This window comes from Ochotona princeps, chromosome 20, assembly GCF_030435755.1.
Source record: "Ochotona princeps isolate mOchPri1 chromosome 20, mOchPri1.hap1, whole genome shotgun sequence".
Lineage (NCBI taxonomy): Eukaryota > Metazoa > Chordata > Mammalia > Lagomorpha > Ochotonidae > Ochotona > Ochotona princeps.
The window spans coordinates 21,436,665-21,458,717 of record NC_080851.1 but is presented as its reverse complement, the minus strand read 5'-3'; the positions used below and the strand labels follow the sequence as shown (position 1 = coordinate 21,458,717).

The following is a 22,053-nucleotide window of genomic DNA, read 5'->3' as shown; positions in this document are numbered from 1 at the left end:
AGATGAACCAGCACCATGGAGTAGGATGCTAGGCCTGTGGGGCAGCATCAATATGAGTGCTGGTTCATGTTCCAGCTGCTCTACTTCTGATCCAACTCTCTGCTTATGGCCTGGGAAAGCAGTGGAGGCTAGCTCACATCCATGGGCCCCTGCACCCATGCTGGACACCCAGAAGGAGACCCTGGCTCCTCGTTTTGGATTGACTCCACTCCGGCTGCTATGGCCACTGGGCTCATAAATCAACAGATGGAAGAGCTGCCTGTCTCTCCTTATCTCCGCAACTCTTTCAAATAAAAACAAAATCTTTAGAATAAAAAGAAAGAAAAAGGAAAGAAAGACAGGCCATCACAAACATGGAACCCGACTCACAGATAGACCAGCAGCATGGCCCCTATGACCATGATAAAGCGACTGAAGGAAGAGTAGAAGTACACGATGCTGAGGAGGATGGCAGCGCGCGAGAACGTGTACATCCAGTCCAGCCAGTCCCGGTTGAAGTCTTCTTCGTTCAGCACTGGACCTCCCTGCGCATTCATCTGAACGTTCTCGTTGGCGGGTCGATTGTCTTGGGCCATGAGATTTGGAGCCGGTGGGGGGTCTTCTCCAGGAACGTGGGCCAGGTGCAGAGGCTGGGGAGCTGCGGGCTGGGCAGGGTTAGCATCCGATGTGGCCTGAGCTGAAACCGCAGCCTGACTGCAGTAATCACCAAAATAAAGATTAAAGAGAAAATACCATTATACATTGTTTGCAAATGCCAAGAGAGCCATATTTCTCACAATTCTAATATAATATGGACCATCACACCCCCACACCACAATTTTTCAGTAACCCCAAATTCCAGCAAAAAAGCAGAGTCAAGACTGACAGCGGGCACAGCTCACAGAGAGGACGTTCCTTAGCCTGAGAGCCTAAAAAGCATGAAAGAGGCCAAGGAAGTCAGAGAAATGATCACACCCGTCTGTCCGCCGCAAACAACTCACAAGCTGATAAAGCAAGGCCAGACCTTTTCACCAATAGCTCCCCTCTTATGATTTTTTCTTTAAGGTTTATTTACTTATTTGTGTGAAAGACAGATTTACAGAGGGAAAAGGGGAAGAGAGAGAGAGAGATCTTTCACCCACTGGATCACTCCCCAGATGGCCACAATGAAGCTGGGAAGTCTGAAGTGAGTCAGGAGCTTATTCCATGTCTCCTATGTGTGTGTCTCCCAAGTCCTTGGGCCCTCCTCCACTGCCTCCCCAGGCGCATTAGCTGGGTGCGAGATCAGGAGAGGAGCAGCTGAGACTCCAACAGGTGCCCTGATGGGATGCCAGCACCACAGGCAGCAGTTTTATCCATTATACCATAGAGCAGGCCCCCTCTTTCCATGGATACCCTAAGTCCACCAACTCTCCCTCAGATCCATGTTTTGAAAATTTACCTAAAAATGCTGTCAGTGATAAATGATTTATGTTGGTATGTTTTATTAAATATTCAGGTATTCTTTTTAAAATTTATTTGATTTCATTTCATTTGAAAGGCAGAGAAGCAGAGACAGAGAGATCTTCCATCAGTTGGCTTCACTCCCAGGACGCCTGTAAGAGCTGAGGCGAGGCCAGGCCAAAGTCAGGGCCAGAGACTTGGTTCAGGTTTGTCACAGGGGTGGCAGGGACTTGAGCCATCACATGGTACCTCCCAGGGACACATTAGCAGGAAGCTGGAATTGGAAGTGGAGTTGAGATTCCTGCCCAGTGACAAGGGCATAGCACGGAAAGCTGCCACCTATTATGCTGGCATCCCACTGAGGTGCTAGTTCTGTCCCCGCTGCTCCATTCCTGATCCAGCTAGCTCCCTCATGATGATTCTGGAAAACAAGAGGCTAGCCCAAGTGGCCAGGCCTTCGTCATCCATGTGGGAGACTAAGGTGAAGCTTCTGGCTCGAGGCTTCAGCCCAGCCTTGACTGACAATGGCCATCTGAAGAGTAAACCAGTAGATGGAAAAATCTCTCTTTCCCTGCCTCCCTCCATCTCTGTAACTCCACCTTTCAAATAAATCAATCTTAAAAAAAAATGGTGAGTGTAGTAAGCACTATAAGCTCCACAACGGAGCCCTACATAGACAATTACTTCTTCTGACTTTCAATCTCTTCAGGTGGATTTGCTGCCATGCAGTGAAGCATTGCTGTTCTTTTCTCTTGTATCTGTATAAAATGTTACAGCAAAGACAGCTTCTGCAAACAGCTAAATGTGTTCAACGTAACAGAGGGAAGAAGGAGCCAGAGCACACACAGTGCAGGCGAACCAGAGGGTGAACCTGAACCTGTGAATTCTGTCTCCTACTAATTAATAATCAGTTAATCTCAGCAAACGAAATCCCAAATCAACTTACTTAGGATAGAAAAGAAAAGCAAGCCAAGGACAGAGCAAGTCGCAGCGGCCCGGCCCTGGGGTCACTTACTACTGCATGTAATACTGATGAGCATACATCTGCTGCCACCACAGCAACTGCAGCGGGCTGAAGGCAGGGTACGCGGGGGACCCAGCAACAGCCTGCTCGGGAAACTGGCTCTCCACATTCCTGCAAGAAAGAAAGGAGGCCTTCAACAGTCCATGTCTTCAGCACATTCCTCCAAATTTTCACTTCTGAGCTACAAATCAGCCTCTGATAACAATGCATTTAAATTTTCCTAGAGAAAAAAAAGCACTTATTCCCAGCATTTGTTAAATGAGACTATATGACTTCCGTACTTTATTCCAGGCACGGGCATATACCTCACACTTCAACCCGACTTAATGAGAAAATCAAGCAAGATCACAAAACCTGTAGCAAACCAGGACATTCACTATCTTCTCATTTCAGCAAATAATACCAAAAAGCCCTCATTTGGCGCATACCCTCCTTAAGAGACAAAGCCCCAAATAAACTTCTTAACACAATATTCTGAGCAAGGATATCCTTCACTAATAATAAATATTATTCAAATAAGCAGCTAATTAGCTATAAATTTTTATAAAAACAAAACTTTTTTCTCTAAAGAGCCAAGATTTGTAGAACATTTTTAAATTAGGTTAAAATTCTAATGCAGGGATGGGACACTTAAATTCTCTAGGTCTTGGGATCCTCATTTCTAGGCAATTGGAGCAGAATCTTCACGGTGTGGTTACTCTGTATTCAGTAAGAGCTGCACTTACATCTCCCTCTGTGCCTAATAGTGACTCCAAAGTACACAAAGTGAGATGTGTGAAAATTCATCTATGTCAGGAGGACTAGAGAAATACAGCTGATACTAGGCTGGTCTATCCAGAGTGAGACCCTTGGTGACAGATACAGCTCCCCTATATATTATGAGAACTTTCCGAATCCTTGGAGGAGCAACAAGCGGTGCCCTTCGGCAGCTGCCAGCCCCAAAGCTTTCCCCACCTCCTGAGCACACCTCCTCCCTCTCCCAAGCCTTCCTTACACTTACTGGAGAAAAAATGGAAGATTGCATCAGAGCTCCTCCTGTGTAAGAAGGGGGAAAGAAACTTGCCCCAGGCATTTCTGTAGCAAAATGTGGGCCAATGATCAAAGCTGGAGAGGAAGCTGTATCACTGGGACAGAGAAATATTACAAAATATTACACCAGTGAGCTGGTACACTTCTCAGCAAATGTAAAAACTATCCAAATCAAGTATTACCAGGAGTTGGAGCTCTATCCAGCTAAATATTTAAAATTGTAGTAAATGCTTCCAGTTGAGAAAAAAGCCCTGGGTCCAGTGCTGTGGCCTAGCTGCTGAAGTCCTCACCTTGAACACACTGGGATCCCACATGGGCGCCAGTTCTAATCTCGGCAGCCTCGCTTCCCATCCGGTTCCTTGCTTGTGGCCTGGGAAAGCAGTCAAGGACAGCCCAAAGCCTTGGGTTCCTGCACCCATGTGGGAGACTCAGAAGAGCTCCTGGCTCCTGGCTTCAGATCGGCGCAGCACTGGCTGCTGCAAACACTTGGAGAGTGAATCATCGGATGGAAGATATTTCTTTCTGTCTCTCCTCCTCTTTCTCTCTCTCTCTCTCTATTTTTATATATATATATATATAAAACTTTTTTTTTTTTATATATATATATAAAACTTTGCAATAAAAATAAATAAATCTTTAAAAACTTAAAAAGAGAAAGAAAAAATCCCTGGACGTACAGCATCACCAACATCTACCATTAACAATGAATGCAAATATTTATGTTGGAAAGTGTGTTATTTCAACTAAACAGTAGGAAGGCTGGAATTTGTTGATGTATTTAAAGCGATCAATAGCGAAGAAAAGGTCACTATTAATCACTTATCAACACTTTACGCTGGGGCCGGCATTGTGGCACAATGGGCTAAGCCAGCTGCAAGGCCAGCAATCCACACTAGCGCATAGGCTTGAGTCCCAAATGCTCCATTACTGACCCAACTCTGCCTACGTGCCTGAGATGCAGCAGACTAAAGATGCTAAAGTCCTTGGGCCCATCACTCCAATGGGAAACTAGGGTGCAGTTTTAGATCCCTGACTGTGGCCTGATCCAACTACGCTGTTACGGTCAGTTGAGAAGTAAACAGGTGTGTGCGTGTGTGTACAGAGACGCTGCCTTTCAAATGAGATCTTTAAGAAATCTACAGTTTCCCTCTCAGAACCCCAGAACATAAGGTAGTTACATTGCCTACATAAATAAGCGCCCCTAGATCATGCTGACATCCTTCTCTCTCTTTCTTTTTTCCTCCAATAAGCTCAAAACTAACAGACTACACAATTCCCAAAATACAAATCAGGCTTAAGCTGGTATGCTACAACTTTCAGTTGTATTTACTGCTTTTCAGACAAGTTGATATATTACTAGCATTACTTAGAAAATGAGAAATATACTGCAATAATACAGTAAAAGCTTTTTAATTCAGCATGGGGTGGGAGAATGGGAATTAATTGCTCTATTAATTAAAAGTTAATTCTTATAAAAAAAGAAAATGAGAAACAATTTTAAATTACATAGTTATATACAGAAACAGGAAGATCAGTGACCACCTTACCAAGGTTTTCATATACAGTCATATACCATATAGTGATGCTTTGCCACACGGCAGTAATTACAACAATGCAACAGGCCACAGGTCCAATAAGACCACGGGGGGAGCTGAGACATTTCTATTGTCCAGTGATGTCCTAGCTATGCTGATGAGGTACTGTAATTCATTTCTCATGTATATGTTTCAGTGTTAATGTAAAAAAATCTACAGGGCTAGCAGTTGGACAAAAGGACAGTGCATGCAATGAGTCATCTTACTGGCTCATTTATGGTACTTCTATCATTATTTCAGAACATATTCCTACTTAGAAACAAAGTTTACATAAAACAGTGTGCTGTGTGATACTGGTAACAGCCCCAGGTCTCCTATATTTCCGTATCTTCTCCCAGCAAGCAGCCATGTGGAATGACTGATCAATAGATACTATCAGGTCTGTCTCAATACAAACAGCAATGTTTACAAGTTGACAGAATCACCTAACGATGCTTTTCTCAGAAGATACCACTATTGTTAAGCCAAGTGTGATTGTATTTTAGAGGATGTGTCTTTAAGCAACAGGATAGAGAACTATTGTGCTAAGAAAAGTGATTTCCAAATTGATAATATGGAGAAACCTCATTCCATTCTATGCATTTACGTAAGCCTTGTGCAATCTATAGTAAAGTATTAAGTAATAATCCAGAAGGAACTGGAATATTTACCAACTTTTAGAAGGATGATTTTCTGAACTTAAAAGCAATAGAAGAAAGTTTGTGTACAAGCACAGATATACACACAAACACACAAAGAAACAACACCTGACATCAAAACTTAAAGCAAGAGGGCTTTACCAATTTGTAATAAGTAGTACTTAGCATGGTTTCCCCACAATGCAGTTCATAGGCACAGGGATTTACCCTCCCACACTTTTCACCCATATTACAAGTCCATCATTCTGCTATTTAAGTGCATCATGATATTGCAGGTATAGACATGAATACATTGCTTTTATAACTCAAATGAGTGTTCTGGGTTGTTTATTATTAGTAGTAGTAGTTTATAAGACAAAAGAAGGGCAGGTGCTATGGTGTATCATGCTGATCCTCTACCTGCAGCACCAGCATCCCATATGGGCTCCAGTCCGGTCCCAGCTGCTCCACTTCTGATCCAGCTCCCTGTCTGTGGCCTAGGAAAGCAGCAGGACAGCCCAGGGCCTTGGGACCCTGCACTCATGTAGGAGACCCAGAAGAAGCTCCTGCCCCCTGGATTCAGGTCGGCTCAGCTCTATCTGTTGCAGCCATTTGGGGAGTGAACCAAAGATGGAAGAGCTATTTCTCTGTATCTCCTTCTCTCTATAACTCTCTTTCAAATTAAAATAATAAAACAAATCTTTCAAAAAAACAAAATAGCAGAAACTGGGGGAAAAAATAACCATTTAGAATACATCTCTTGATTTTCCAGACATTCTTTACACACAAAAAACAGCCAGAGTACAACCTGCCCCTCCCTGTGGCCTAAGACCCCATGAGGAGACTGCTGACACATGTGCAAGGAACTCTAGCTGCTGGCAGAAGTTCCAATGGCTTGTTTGTTCTTCCTGGATGGGCTATGCCTGTTGGTTTTAAAGAATAAAGACTAAATACAGGAAAAAAAAAAAAAAGAGCATGGCAAACTCCATGGAATATATGAAACTAATACAGTGCAAATGGAATTATAACAAAAATCAAGAACTAAAAATATTATTTATACTCATATACTAGACAGTAATGTCAAAATATATTTATTAATATGTTTTAAAAGGTTGAGAATTACATAGAACAGGAAATAAAAAGAACCAACTTGATCAGAAACTAGTTCTTTCATAAAAATCTGTTAAAATAACCTAGGTCCCCACTAGCATTCCATAGAAGACACACCACACCATGGAAGTTCCCAGTCCCCAGAATTTGTCTTTTCTAGCCTTTCCACCCTTGCTTTGTTGCCCCTGCTGAAGCTCCCTTAAAGCAGTGCCATTGTGACCACCTCCAAAGCCCTCCGTTTCTCCACGCAGCATCCCTCACTCTCCAGGATCCTGCAGCACTTTCTGCAAGAACATGAAAACACAGGCACAGATGGCCATTTATTTGCCAATGGGATCTACTTCCAGGGAGAGCAAGTACAGAATGCACTTCCCTATCTTGTATGACTGACACACAGTGGATTCTAAACTAAGCATTTACTGCACGAAGCCACAGGAATTTCCACATGAACTGATCAGCTCACGTGATCACCAACACTCAAAATCTAACCAAGAGCTCTGACTACAGAAACTGTTTTAACAGGGAAGAGCAGAAGCCGCCATTATAAACAAAGTCAAAATGCAAGTTCTCACACAGTAGGGGAGCTATCTATCTACCTGTTCTATTCCATTCCCTCCTCAGAGAAACAGACAATTCCTCCTGTTAACCTAATCACCTCTCAAAGGTTCCAATGTCTCTCAACAATGGTATACTGGGGATCAAATTTCATCATAGGACTCCGTTGCTGGCCCCATAAAATCCAAGCTTCCTGCTATGCAAAATATAATCATTCTATATCAACAGTCCCCAAGAGCTTAAATTGTTGCAGGTATCAATTCCAAAGTCCAAAGTCTCATCAGTTGAGCCTGTGGAATCAAAGTGAGTTGTTTACTTCCAACATGTACTGGTGGGACCAAGACAGACCCCAAAGGGAGACAGGCAAAAAGAAAGCAGCAAGCAAGTCCACAACCAAACAGGGAAGACATTCAGTGTTAAGCCTGGAAGTGAAATCTTTCACTCCATGTGCCACTTCCTGAATGCACTGCAGCGGCTGGGTCCCCTAGCACGAGGTAGACCCACATCTACGGCTTTGCCAGACAGCCAAATCAGTGCTTCAGCCCTGTGAAGTTGGGGTTGCATCCTGATACTTGCAGTTCTCTCAGTCCGGGGTTGCACGCTGTTATTAGCTGTCTCATCTGAGGTCTCAAGGGAGGAACAATCCCCCCCACAGCCCAGCTCCACCAGGCACTGCCCTCCTGGTGGACCTCTGCAACGACTCTGTCCCTGTGGCTGGCCCGTAGAATGAGTACCACATGGCCATCACCAGAACTTTCCATTTGTGCCTTTCCAATGGTGGCCCAGGCCACATCTGGGATTGCTTTAGCCACGGCTGAAGTGGCTGAGGAGTGCTGCGCCAGGATGTGGAGAGCAACAAGCCAGTTCTGCCCTCATATCCTAAGTCTGTGATGTGAGAAACAGCCTCAAAATGCTCTGAAATGCCTTCAGAACCCTGTCTTTGTCTTTGTGCTGATGAATAGCACCAGGCTGCCTTCAATCCATGCTAATCTCTTTAGCAAACAGTGGTTTGGCAGCACTCCTGCATACTTTTTCACTCTTTCCATGCCAATTCATGTGAAAATTTCCAAATTTTTATGCTCTACTTCCCTGCCTTTGGGCCCCCTCCTCTGTGCCCATATCTCACTGTCTACAATGAAGAGCAGTCATGCAGCACCCTGAAAGCTTCACTGCTTCCTGGGGAGGCTCTGGCAGATCTCGCAGTTGGCCACTCGTAACCTGGACCGCCCTGGAGCCCTGCCCCATGGACACAGTCCCTTAAATTCCGTGCTACTCTATTTCAAGATGTTCTCAGCCGCAGCTCCCGAAGTCCTGCTCTTCATTTTTGTTGGGAACCCATCAGAATGGCCTTCACCTTTCCTGTTTCTATCAACACTCCAATCACTGAAAGAACCTCCAGGAATTTCCAGTCCTGTTCAAGTCTTCTTTGGAGATCTCGCCAGAATCACCCTTAGCAATTCTATCTGTGTCATTCTGGGCTCTTCCCAGCATTTACTTTAAAATTCTTCTAGCCTTTACTCACTATCCAGGTCAAACGTCACTTCCACATTGTTAGATCCTATCAAAACCCCTTTCTCTGTATCAACTTCTTAGTCCATTTGTCATATGGAACTACCCCTTAACAGGATTTCCTCTTGTTAAAGTTCCCATTCCTTTCCTTAAAGTTGCCTGCTTTATGCGTTAATGAGTCTCATAATACTTTTAAGCTCCTGTTTTCTTAATTGAGCTGTCCAGAATGTATCTGCACAGGCTCACAGGGAACAGAGCTAACAACTACAATCATATAACCAGGGTATGCACAGAAGGAAAAAGGTACCCGACAGAACCAGACTACAGTATGGGCAGAACCTGAAAAACACTGGACTCTTTTCAGTGGCCCACTCCACAAGAAAACCTGGAGATGGAACCCATCTCAGTATGCTTTGTCATAAATGGCTGATTCCAAGCCCCTCCACTCAGAATCTGCATTTCTACATACCAGCTTTTCCTACCTAATCTGTAAAACTTTCCCTAGAGCCCAAACTGGGAGAGCAGATTTGAGCCCTATCTCCTTGGTTAGCCAGACAAGTAAAACCTTTCTCTTCTCAAAATACCACAGACAAGCTTTGTGTGCATCCAGCAGTAAACCTATCTTGCCTAGTAACATTTACTTCTCTATCACAGAATACCTAGGATTGGGCAATTTATCAAGGAACGTTTATTTAGCTCACACATCTGCAGGCTGCAAGTCCAAGAGCAGACAGCAGCAGCTCACAAGGGGCTCGTGCCGTGTCCAAAGATGGGCAAAAAGCAGAGGGCGGGGAGGCAGACCCCAAAAAGAGGGACAAAGGAACCCAGAGCCACCCTGTCACCTGCTCTCTCAAGAAATAACCCACTCTTGTGTGCTGGGCAAAACCAGGCTGGACTGCAACACCCATTGATTCCAGTGGAAGTCGGGGCTGAAAACAGAACCAACCCAGCAATTGCAACCACCAGCTGATTGGGACGATGGACTGTGCCGGTCCCTGCACTTGCTAGTACATACAAAAATCTGGTCTGGGGGGCCCGGCGGCGTGGCCTAGTGGCTAAAGTCCTCGCCCGGGGATCCCATATGGGTGCCGGTTCTAATCCCGGCAGCTCCACTTCCCATCCAGCTCCCTGCTTGTGGCCTGGGAAAGCAGTGGAGGGCGGCCCAAAGCTTTGGGACCCTGCACCCGTGTGGGAAACGTGGAGGAGGTTCCTGGTTCCCGGCTTCGGATCAGCGCAGCACCAGCCCATTGCAGCTCACTTGGGGGATGAATCATTGGACGGAAGATCTTCCTCTCTGTCTCTCCTCCTCTCTGTATATCTGACTTTGTAATAAAAATAAATAAATCTTTAAAAAAAAAAACAATCTGGTCTGGGAACACCTCAAACAAAGTTTCTTTGGGGATCTCCCCAATCGAAATGCCGGACTCAGAACCCTAACACAGAAGACAGAACAAGTCAATCAACCACCTCAACTATATGTTGGCAGCGAAATACTGGGCAAATGGAGACTCTTTGATGGACTATGTCAATCAGCGGATTCTTCAACGACCTCATCATGCTTGGAGTGGCAAGATTGGCATCGATTCATAACTGGTGAACTATCAAAACCACTTAAGCAAGAATCTCGGAGCATGCCCCACATCCGGGACCTGGGGTGGATGGGAAACTGGGTGGGGCTTCTCCCTCAATATCCCCCTTTACCTCAGATACATGAAGGAAACAATATGGAAATAATAGTCTTACCCACTTTCCTAATAGCTCTTCAACCTTTTTACACTAATTAACTATGTAAAGATTGTCAAAAATATACTTTAAAAAATGGAAAAAAAAGAAATAACCCACTCTTGTGAGAAAGGCATAGGCCCTTTTACTAACTTCTTCCTAGTCCTACCATCACTGAGCAGAGAGGAAGGAAAAAAATAAATTACTCTCAGAAACAAAGTATTTCATACTACTACTCTCTATATAAACCATGCGAACACTGGGTTGTTTATTGCTGTTGTTGTTGCTGCTGTGTGTGTGGTTTTTTTTTTTACAAATAAGTTCTAGTTTATAGGAATCATTTTCTGAAAATTTTCTGTGAACAAAAAATTGTGTCATAGGCACTTTACAAAAGTCTATAATCAGTCTCATCTGAATGCTTATTTTAAGAAAACAGACTTCATTCAAGAACTCAGACAAGTTTTCTTCTATTTTGGTATGTACTCAGTGTTATTTTTCTATTCAGTTACTAAGCACTGAACTATTTTAAAAATTCTAAGTAACGAGCACTATCCCTATTTAGCACAGCATTCAACGGCCACGCCTTGGTTCCATTACTTCTGGTATCATCCTGGTGTCTGAGCCCTCTCCCCATTTCCAGCCCCACCACCTCTGCCCCAGACCATAGCCACATACTTGCAGAACCCAGGCATGAAATGCAACACAGAATGACTATTACCGACTATATTCAAGTTCCCTCTGCTTGAAAAATAACAAACATAGGAACCTGGCAAAGTAGTCTGCTTCCAGACACAAACAAGTCTAACACAAATTCTCCCAGCTCTTCCTCTCTGAGCAACAAGCCTGCAGCGCATGTTTGTCCTGACTGGGGGCTGCAGGTGCCTCCTGTCGAGCTGTCCAGCTGGGAAGGCCTGCTGCAACTGCTAAGGAAGCCTCAGGAAGCTTGAGAAACTCTCACACAGATTCTGGTGAAAAACCCAATGGTTAGTACATGCAACACGTACACCATGGTTAAACTCTGCCTCAGTTGTTACCAATGCTGTTACCTCTGGCTGAACAGAAACCACTGTGAAACTTTCTGTAAACAAACAAACTGCTCAGCCCAATACTTATCCAAGAATATCCTCCTTCAGTCACCCACTGCTGGGAAGATTAGTAAGAGTAGATCTATAGTGAAACTAAGTCTTGAAAGTAGTTAGCTGCCCAGGTCCTCACTGTTTAGAGTGAAGTCCAAGCCTTAGAAGGTTGTCAGAAATGCAGACTCTCAGGCCCATTCAGACCTCTCCAACATCGCAGCAACATCTCCAGCGGACTAGTAGGAACGTTACAACTGAAACTACTGTCATAAATTCTTTGATTTGTGACCAAATTACAACAGCATTGCTCGACTAAATCCTCTAATTCTCAAACCATAAAATCAATTATATACTTTAATAACTGCAAAGAGGCCACAGGGAAAATCAAAAGCAGCTGATACAAGGGGGCTTGATGATGATCCCCAGTGACCACAATCTCACCTACCCTTGTATTACATACGGAAACTGATGACTCTGGGCTGGGTCGGCTTGTGCTTGTGGAAGAGTTCGCTGCCTCAACCCATCTGAGGAAGAACCAGCAGCTAAAGACACGGTTTCTTGGGCGGATGATGGAGTTGTCGATCCTGAATGATCTGAACTCTACAGACAAAAATGGAATTACTTTCTCAAGGAGATTTGATACATCACAACTACAAAATTACATACCACCAAAAACACATTCATGAGATCTCTATGCACACAAAAAAACTAAACTTGAGAAATTCTTGGGTCTGAGTCTTGTGCCCAGCATCATAACTCTGATAAGATGAAAGAATTTAGAAGGTCAAAACTATTTAAATAATATTCCATTGCTTAAGAAAAGTTAAGAATACAAGGTGGAGGAATCCACCATGGGGGGGGAGGTTTGGGGAGGAGTGGGGGGAATCCCAGTGCCTATAAAACTGTGTCACATAATGCAATGTAATCAATTAAAAAAAAAAGTTAAGGGCTCGGCAGCGTGGCCTAGTGGCTAAGGTCCTCGCCTTGATCCCATACGGCCGCTGGTTCTGGTCCCGGCAGCTCCACTTCCTCTCTCTCTCTCCTCCTCCTCTCAGTATATCTGACTTTGTAATAAAAATAAAATAAATCTTTAAAAAAAAAAAAAGTTAAGAATATACTAACAATGTACAGCAGCAGCAGGTTACACTTCAAGGATTAAACTGATGCATAAAGTTTCTTTCACAATCCCTATCCTGAGAAGTTCTAAATATTCACTAATACTTCAATCAATTGGGCCGCTATTTTGCAATAGGCACTATACAACATGCTACTGGTAACATGCTGGTTTAAAATCATGGGAGATAATAGGAATCAACAGATCTGGAGCCTGGTGCTAGCTCTGACATTAACATGGAGCATACCTTTAAAGATTCACTTAACCCCTCTGCTTCCTTACAGAAAATTAGATTAATCTGAATTTGCAGGATTCCTTTCCACTCTAAAACCCTACTAAATTTATAGATGCCACCAACAAATACTGTTTTCCAACAAAATGATCAAGGTACCCATCAGAATTTTCAAATTCTCATGCTCAAATGGTATTAACTCAGACTCAATATCCTTGAATGATGTAAGTCCCTAAAGACCACTCTGATTTGGTGCTATCTGAAAAGAGTTTGCCAATTATTTGTGTAAACTTAACACACAATTAGATGCTGTACAAATTAAAGCTTTACCACTTAAAAAATCTAGTTTGTTTCAGCTGTAATTTACCTATACCATCTTCCTATTGAGAAAATGCCTTTTGGCATGTCTACCTTCCCAAGTTCTGCTATCTGAAAAGTCTCAAGCACGCTATTCTTTTGCAAAACCAACAAAATCTTCCTTTAAGATGTTACATCACACAAAACAGATACCAAATGTCTTACAACACAGACTGACTCTTGGGGGCCATGAATTGCAAAATGTTTCAGCTTAATGTAGGCTAAATCTCCTGGCAGATGCTAGAAAATACTTAGCATTGGGCCATACTAAATACACACACTACCGATCTAGCGTCCTAAAGGAATCATTAACTAGTGTCTATTAGCAGATCTTTTAACTAGTTACCATTCTTGCCACTCATCCCTTCACTGACATGTTGGCTAGAATCTTGACAAGAAAGAAAATTCCCTGCCTTCCCAAGAAGTTTAATGCTAGCTTCCACACTTCTCAACCTCTCATCCCAAGGAAATCAAAAATATTCAATGGGAAATCAAAATTTATGTGCTATAATAAAATTAAGCTATTGTCTTTAAAATGTGTAGACAATATCTAGACTAAAATATTCAACTTTAATTTTTAAATACCAAAACAATTTTAGATAGAAAAATAAGATGGGGTCCATGTCTGAAGGAGATGAGTACATTAAGTAATTCCTTCACCTGCAGCAAGAATATATGTTCTATGGTACAACAAGTTAAGCTACCACCTGCAACGCTGGCACCCCACTGGCTAGGTGTTGGTTTGAATTCTGGCTGCTCCACTTCTGATTCAGCTCCCTCAGCTAATGTGCCTAGGAAAGCAGAAGACAACAGCCCACATAACTGGGGCCCTGCGCCTACATGGGAGCCAGTTAAGCTCCTGGCTTCAACCTGGACCAGCTTCAGCTGCTGCATTCATTTGGGAAGTGAATCAGCAGGTAGAAGACCTCTCTCTGCCTCCCCCTCTCTATGTAACAATGCCTTTCAAATAAATAATCATTTTATTTAATTAAGCAAAAAATATTTTATTTCTTTCAAAGGTAGAGTTACAGAGGGAGGAAGACAGATCTTCCATCTGTTGGTTCACTGCCCAGAGAGCTGCAAGAGCCAGAGCTGGGCTAGGCTGAAATCAAGACTTCATTCACATCTCCCATTTGGATGGGAGGGACTCATGCATTTGCATCAGATTCTGCTGCTTTCCCCAGCACATCAGTAGGAAGCTGGATCAGAAGCAGAGCAGCTGGGACCCAAACCAGCATTTATATGGGTCGCTGGTGTCACAGGCAGCAGTTTTACAAGCTGTATCACAATGCTGGCCCCCAAAAATAAATCTTTAAAAATAAAAATAAAATCCATGATCTTTACAAACTGAATACACCTACCAAACTGTCACATTTAACACCATACATACGTACAATTAAAATAGAAAAAAATACAAAATTCCTTACCAAGTAATCTACTTCCAGAAAATTCAAATAATTTAAAAGTTAAACAACTTAGTCTATTTTGAATAAAGTATGGTATATTAAATATATCAGATATTTCTGAAACATCAGTGGCCCCAGAGTTTATATTATATGAAGGTACTTAAAAGCAATCATGGAAACAAATTGAAACACAAGGTTTTTTGGTACAAAAAAATTTTGAAAGCCACACATAGTTCTTTCATAATGTTCCTTTTTTTCACAAGGGTTTGAAGAGCCTTATGAATTTCAAAAACAGCAATAAAACTTTCTTTCATCTTTCCATAACATTTTTTAAATCCCTTCAAAAAAATCACATGAAAATTCAGTGTGTGTGACAGCCACCAAACTACCGAAGCCCATCTGTTACTGACCTAACACACGGCAAATTGTGAGTCATGCTAAAAAGCCTTAAAGGGATAACACAGTGTATTTAACCTCTAGAGAAGTAAAATGTTAAATGATGAATTGTGGTTGTTTAAAACATAATTTCAAACTCACATGCTCCAGTTGTAATGTTTTTCATTTAGGTTTTGGAAGCAAAAAATGATAATCTGAAAACTTAAATGTTTACTCCTCCCAAACAACTCACAGAACTGCTGCTGGATGCCAATGCTTCGCGACTTTCTCTATTGTTGCTGGATTTTGGAGAGCTGGGAGGAGTCCGAGACGTACACACTAGATGAACCATATGATACTCATCTTGCTAAAATTAAAGAAGATGACATTTAAAGGGAAGCATGGAAAATTCACAGTTCAAAGTCAGTAGTTAAGCTTAAATACTCAAGTTCCTCTCTAGCCTACTCATTTTATTAGTAGCAAACTGTTATGATTTAAAACTTCGCAATACTAATATTTGACATGTTTTTGAATTCACTGCTTTTTCCAGGCTTGGAAAATGGACAATGTCAGAATCTAAGGGTCACTCTGACACTTCTACTCACAAACTTTGAGTAGTAAAAATATTTCCGTTACTTGAGAACTGACAATTATAAAAGAAATGCAAATAACTCCACCATACTCTCATTTGCCTTAATTTTATCAAGGTCACACATAGTCATCTTTATAATTTTAAAGTCAAAAACTATTTTCATCCATAACATTTGTACATGAATATAAACCATAGAACTATGTTTTGTAAACATTCCATGTGTTTCTTCAAATCTACAATTATGACTGAAGGAAAAAATTCTGAATAATGATGAAGGTTGGCATTTTAGCTTAATGAGGTCATGTGTATATTTATGCTTATGCAAAAAGCTAGTAAGAGAAAGGGAAGGGAAAATAAAGGACAGACAGGAATGAAGCTGGCAATTTAAAAAAAAGAAATAACAAGGAAAAAAAATGCAATGCTGAGGAAACGGACACAGAGCTACTAGCAGCAAGAGGCTATCAAGTGCTGCCCTAAGTCTGGAGTTCTGAGACGGCCAAAGGAAGGGAAGATGCCCCCTCCTGGAGGTCCACGGCATTTTAAGGGACCAGACTACTTCTACAGAGCACAACAACAGAAGCCTATAAAACAGAAAGAGGCAAATACTTTAGAAGTTTAGAGGGAAAAAAAAATTAATGGAGTTATGCTAACAAACGGCTTTTCAAGGCAGTATCCCATGAGATTTGCTGAGCGAGGCAAACACTGAAGGCACAGCTGAATTACACTGTCCCCTTTGCTTCGACACACCCAAGCAGAAGATGCCCATCTTGAGAAATCTGATTTACAACATTCATATTAACCACAACCCACAGGATAAATTCAACTTTGGGAAATATTCCTGTAAAACATTTTATAACTAAACAAGGTACAATTAATGGCAGTATTTAACTGGGGAAAAAAACCCAAGGGATACATTAGCTTAAAGAACATAATAAATTCAGAAATCTATTCAAAATGTAAGTATATTGCCCAAATATCCTACATAAGGAACACAATGGTTTTCCACTAAAGCAGATCCAAAGCCCTTTCTAGCCACAAGTCTTTTTAAAAGTACTTGTGCAATTCTAGGTTAAAACAATAAAGATATCTGCATTCCAAAGGTTACCAGAAAATTCTGCAATAGAAAAAAAAGAATAAACAGAATACAAGGGGGGTTTTAGGGCTATAACTCTAGGATACCAAACAGTGAAGAGATATCATTACAAATTTGTCTAAATCCATACATGTACAACACCAAGAGAGACATTAACGTAAGCTAATGATCCGGCAGAATCTCTGGCAGCAGTAAGTATATACCCCTCCAGTGCCTTATGCTGACAATGGAACATGCATCAAGGCAAGGAACACACAAACGTACTTCAAAAAGTTCACAGAAAATTGAATTAAAAGATTTTTCTGGCATATGGGCATTAGGTAAAATACAACATCAAGTTCCTAATCTGTACAAATTGAGATAATATTTCTCCCTTACAGGTTTGCCATGAAAGAGTAAATGAAACATTGCCAAATCAAAAAAATTTATTTGGCTACAAAATGAATTTTGGAAATCCACACGTATGAGAAGTCCTCATGAAAAATGTTTATTATGGAAAAACTATACATGGATTTCAGAAATTTTTATATAAAATAAGCCTAACTTCTAATTTCATTTTCATTAATTTTCCCCTTCACATATGAAGTATCCCTATACTTCCTGCTCTAATTTGCTAACGACCCAAAAGTGCCCTAAAAAATAAAATCTAGGGGCCGGTGCTATGGTTCAATGGTTAATCTTCACCTTGCAAGCACTGGGATCCCAAATGGGAGCCAGTTCATGTCCCAACTGCTCTACTTCCCATCCAGCTCCCTGCTTGTGGCCTGGGAAAACAGTCGAGGATAGCCCAAAGCCTAGGGACCCTGCACCCACGTGGGAGACCCGGAAGAAGCTCTTGGCTCCTGGTTTCAGATCACCTCAGCTCTGGCCACTGCAGTCACTTTGGGAGTTAACCAGTGGATGGCAGCAGATGTCTGTCTCATTCTCTGTATAAACCTGCTTTTCCAATAAAAATAAATAAATGTTTAAAAATCTACCATAAATATAGAGGCGAAAAAAACATACTGGAAAATTTGAGGAAGTGAGTAATAAATCACTTAGCTATTTGAAACATTATGTAAATGAAATGACAGCTGGAAGTCACACTGGTAAATAAAAGGGGTCGGTATCTTGGGAAAAGAAATACATTGGGGTAACTTTATTTTTAGTTTTATGCAAGGGAACATAAACACACAAGAATGGATCTTTCAAGTCAGATCAGGAATACCCAGAACAACATTAAGAATCAAGCCTATGAACTGTCACATAATGCAAAATAATTAATAAAAAAAAATTTTTTTAATTTTAAAAAATTTAAAAAATTAAAAAAAGAATCAAGCCAAAGATCTAAGGCAAAACAGAAGAGCTATTCAATTTTGCCATACTCACAAAAAGCAGCATTGCAAATGCTGAAAAACTCTAGAAGTTATAAATTTTACCAAAAACACTATATTGCAACATGTTAGCCCTGAGCAACGGCAATCAAAATGTGCTAAACAACTAGACTGGTCCTACTGCATTCTACTTCCTGCCCTAAAATTAATTCCCAGTCCAAGGAATTTCTGCTAAAACATCACATAGTCTGGGTAAAGGAATTTAAAGTCTGTTATCAGTGAAAATCCTTCAGCGGGCCCGGCACCGTGGCCTAGCGGCTAAAGTCCTCACCTTGAACGCACCCAGGATCCCATATGGGCACCAGTTTTAATCCCAGCAGCTCCACTTCCCATCCAGCTCCCTGCTTGTGGCCTGGGAAAGCAGTCAAGGACGGCTCAAAGCCTTGGGACCCTGCACCCGTGTGGGAGACCCGGAAGAGGTTCCAGGTTCCTGGCTTCGGACTGGCGCAGCACCAGCCGTTGCGCTCACTTGGGGAGTGAATCATTGGACGGAAGATCTTCCTCTCTGTCTGTCCTCTCTGTATATCTGACTTTGTAATAAAAATAAATAAATCTTCAAAAAAAAAAAAAGAAAATCCTTCAGCACCACTGAAGATTCCTGTACTAACAGGCTAATGGTGTTTCCCTACAAAGAATGACAAACACTTGATCACAAATACGGAATTCTGCTTCAGATTTTGCTGTCAGCAGCATATATACAAAATGGTGACCTCAACTCATCAAAATCTATGTTGTTCTGTATCTTTAATGCTATGCTACCAAAAGGGGCTGACTTTCAGTACCTAAAAACGAAAAGCAGTTGGATCAAACTTGAGATCGGATCTCCTCTCGCACCTAGTACATCTGATATCAAACAGCAGTAGAAAAGCTTACTTTTCTTTTTTCTTTTCTTTTTTTTTAATATTTTTAATTCATTAATTACATTGTATTATGTGTCACAGTTTCATAGGTACTTGGGTTCTCCCCACCCCTCCCCAAGCCCTCCCACCATGGTGGATTCCTCCACCTTGTTGCATTACCACAGTTCAAGTTCAGTTGAGATTCCCCCATTGCAGAAAAGCTTACTTTTCTGAGAATGTCTTTCAGCTGCAGATGATCGGGAAGCAGTCTGCCCGAATACACCAATCTCTGATCCTTCGTTAGCTAAGAAATGGGACAAAGAAAAGAGCTCAACTTTTCTCATTATTCAAATTTCACGTTGGGAGTAACAGGCTCAAACGTGAGTAATACAAAACTCCTGTTAGGCACACATAGAAAACTACACAATTTAAGAATTTTTATTTTTCTAAATTCCACTTAAGACATATAAGAGCTCAGCAAATGGCAGAATTATGTAGTGTAACTATAATAAAATGCCCACAATTACCACGACAAAAACTGGGAAAAAAAGTTTATCTTTCAAGGTATAATACAATGTAAAACTATACAAATGAAAAAGTGGTTGGCCTTCTATTAACAGTCAAGAGCAAGATAAGATTTCAAGGTCACCAGATATTTTACAAATACTTGTCAGTATTTTTTACTTAAAATATGTATATAGATGCATTTTCTTTGTTACTAACAGCACACAAAACAGTTTATTAATTTAATTCCAGAGCCACTTAGGTTTAATTGCAATTTTAGAAGATAACCCCAATATTTATTACTTCTGTCATACTTATGAACACCTGCACATTTTTTAAAAACAAAAGAAGAAAAACCAATGTGAATGCACACACAATCAAGTGCCATTTCTATATGCATCCCAGAATGCAAAATACATCCAGGCTATCTCTGTCATACTTTGTAATTACAAGTCTGCTAAGAGTTCACACTCCCTAGCATTATTTAAAACTAAAGCATATGAGGCCCGGCGGCGTGGCTTAGCGGCTAAAGTCCTCGCCTTGAAAGCCCCGGGATCCCATATGGGCGCCAGTTCTAATCCTGGCAGCTCCACTTCCCATCCAGCTCCCTGCTTGTGGCCTGGGAAAGCAGTCGAGGATGGCCCAATCCTTTGGGACCCTGCACCCATGTGGGAGACGTGCAGGAGGTTCCTGGTTCCCGGCTTCGGATCAGCACAGCACCAGCCGTTGCAGTCACTTGGGGAGTGAAACATCGGACGGAAAATCTTCCTCTCTGTCTCTCCTCCTCTCTGTACATCTGCCTTTCCAGTGAAATAAATAAATCTTTACCAAAAAAACACATAAAACACATTTTAAATATCCATAAGAAACTAGCAAATGAATTTACAAAGCCAACTATACTTTCATATTTCAAGAAATGCATCTAGTTATTATCAAAAGGTAAAATTTTTATGAAAAAGACTAAAGAGGTCTCATACATATGGCATACAAACCATCCCAGGGCCAGCACGTCAGACTACATCTCCACCAATGATGACGGCATCACATGGGCACCGGTTCATGTCCCAGCTGCCCCACATCTGATGCAGCTCCCTGCTAATGGCCTGGGAAAGCAGCAGACGCTGGCCCAAGACCTCAGCCCCCTGCACCCTGCTCCTGGTTCCCAGCTTCGAACCAGCCCAGCTTTTTTTGTGGCCTTTAGGGGAATTAATCAGTGGAAGGAAGATATCGCTATGTCTCTCTTTCAAGTAAAATAAATTTTAAAAAACAATAATAATTATACTGGAATATCCAGCTTCAAGATGACCAAATTCAGCAACTAAATTTTAAAATAATTTTTAAAATTTAAACTATCCCAGCACAGTATCCTAGTGGATAAAGTCCTCATCTTGCACATGCCAGGATCCCATATTGGCTCTGGTACTAATCCCGGCAGCCCTGCTTCCCATCCAGCTCCCTGCTTAGGAGAACAGTCGAGGATGGTTCAAAGCCTTGGAACCCTGCATCTGTGTGGGAGACCCAGAAGAGGCTCTGAGCCCTGGGCTTCAGATCAGTACAGCTCCACCCGTTGTGGTCACTTGGGAAGTGAATCACTGGACCAAGACCTTGCTCTCTGTCGCTCCTCCTCTCTGCATATCTGACTTTCCAATAAAAATGAATAAATCTCTAAAAAAATTTAAACTATCTGGTAATTAGAAACATTAAGGCAATCAAATGAGTATTTTTATATGAAGAAAAGCCTGAGATTAAAAGTTCTAGAAAGATCCTACTTTGGACTGACCTAACCTACGCTGCTGTATCTGGGGAGTGAACCAGTGAAGGAAGCTGTCTCTCTCTGCCTCGCAAATATATAAATGTTTAAACTTTAGTACTAGGTGACACGAGGCCTTCTTCATAGTTACTCATTAAAATGTTGTAAGACAATAGTCTCACAGAACAAATTACTTCTACGTATGAACTAAAGCCACTTTACATCAACAGTTTCAATACAGTTTGCAGGCAGTTTTACAACTGACATCAGGAAAATAAAACTGAATTATAAAATGTGAGAGGCATAACTATATATCGTAAACTATTTCTATAGATAACAAAAATAAGACTTCCTTCTGGATTGTAGACAATTTGGTTATAGAACATTACAGTCTCAAAACAGATCTATACAACTCCTTCTTTCTTGTTCCTTTGATTCTAACAGATCTCAGAGTAAGCAAAGACCAAAAAACATGGCACAACTTCTCTAACTGATGAGCAGAGCTAGAAACCCTAAATATTGGAGCAGAATGTTTTAGTTCAATGATTCAAACAGCAAATACAGAGGAAAAATCGACCCGGAAGTGAGGGACACAATCGAGAGACATTCTCACCCCGAGACTGAACACTGGGAGCCTTGTATGGAAGCCCCAGAAAGGTTTGCTTTCAAAACCAAATTCAGAGCAAACCAGATCTTTCTCAGTTACTAAGAAAATAACAAGGTACCCAATTAGAGATTATTTTTAAGTTTTCTCTTTTA

At 41.5% G+C, this 22,053-nt stretch overlaps 1 protein-coding gene across 2 annotated transcripts in view; it reads right to left on the bottom strand.

Annotated features, from left to right (window-relative positions):
• Positions 1-22,053, bottom strand: part of HERPUD2 (HERPUD family member 2) — a 29,189-nt gene that overhangs the window by 2,264 nt on the left and 4,872 nt on the right. Inside the window, exons 2-6 of one of the 2 annotated variants that reach the window (XM_004582372.3) lie at positions 19,267-19,344; positions 15,397-15,510; positions 12,105-12,259; positions 2,438-2,557; positions 370-693 (exon numbers count right to left, since the gene is read on the bottom strand). In XM_004582372.3, coding sequence (XP_004582429.1) covers positions 370-693; positions 2,438-2,557; positions 12,105-12,259; positions 15,397-15,510; positions 19,267-19,344 — 791 coding nt within the window. The remainder of the gene's footprint in view (positions 1-369; positions 694-2,437; positions 2,558-12,104; positions 12,260-15,396; positions 15,511-19,266; positions 19,345-22,053) is intronic. The other variant, XM_058677977.1, reaches the window with a different exon arrangement.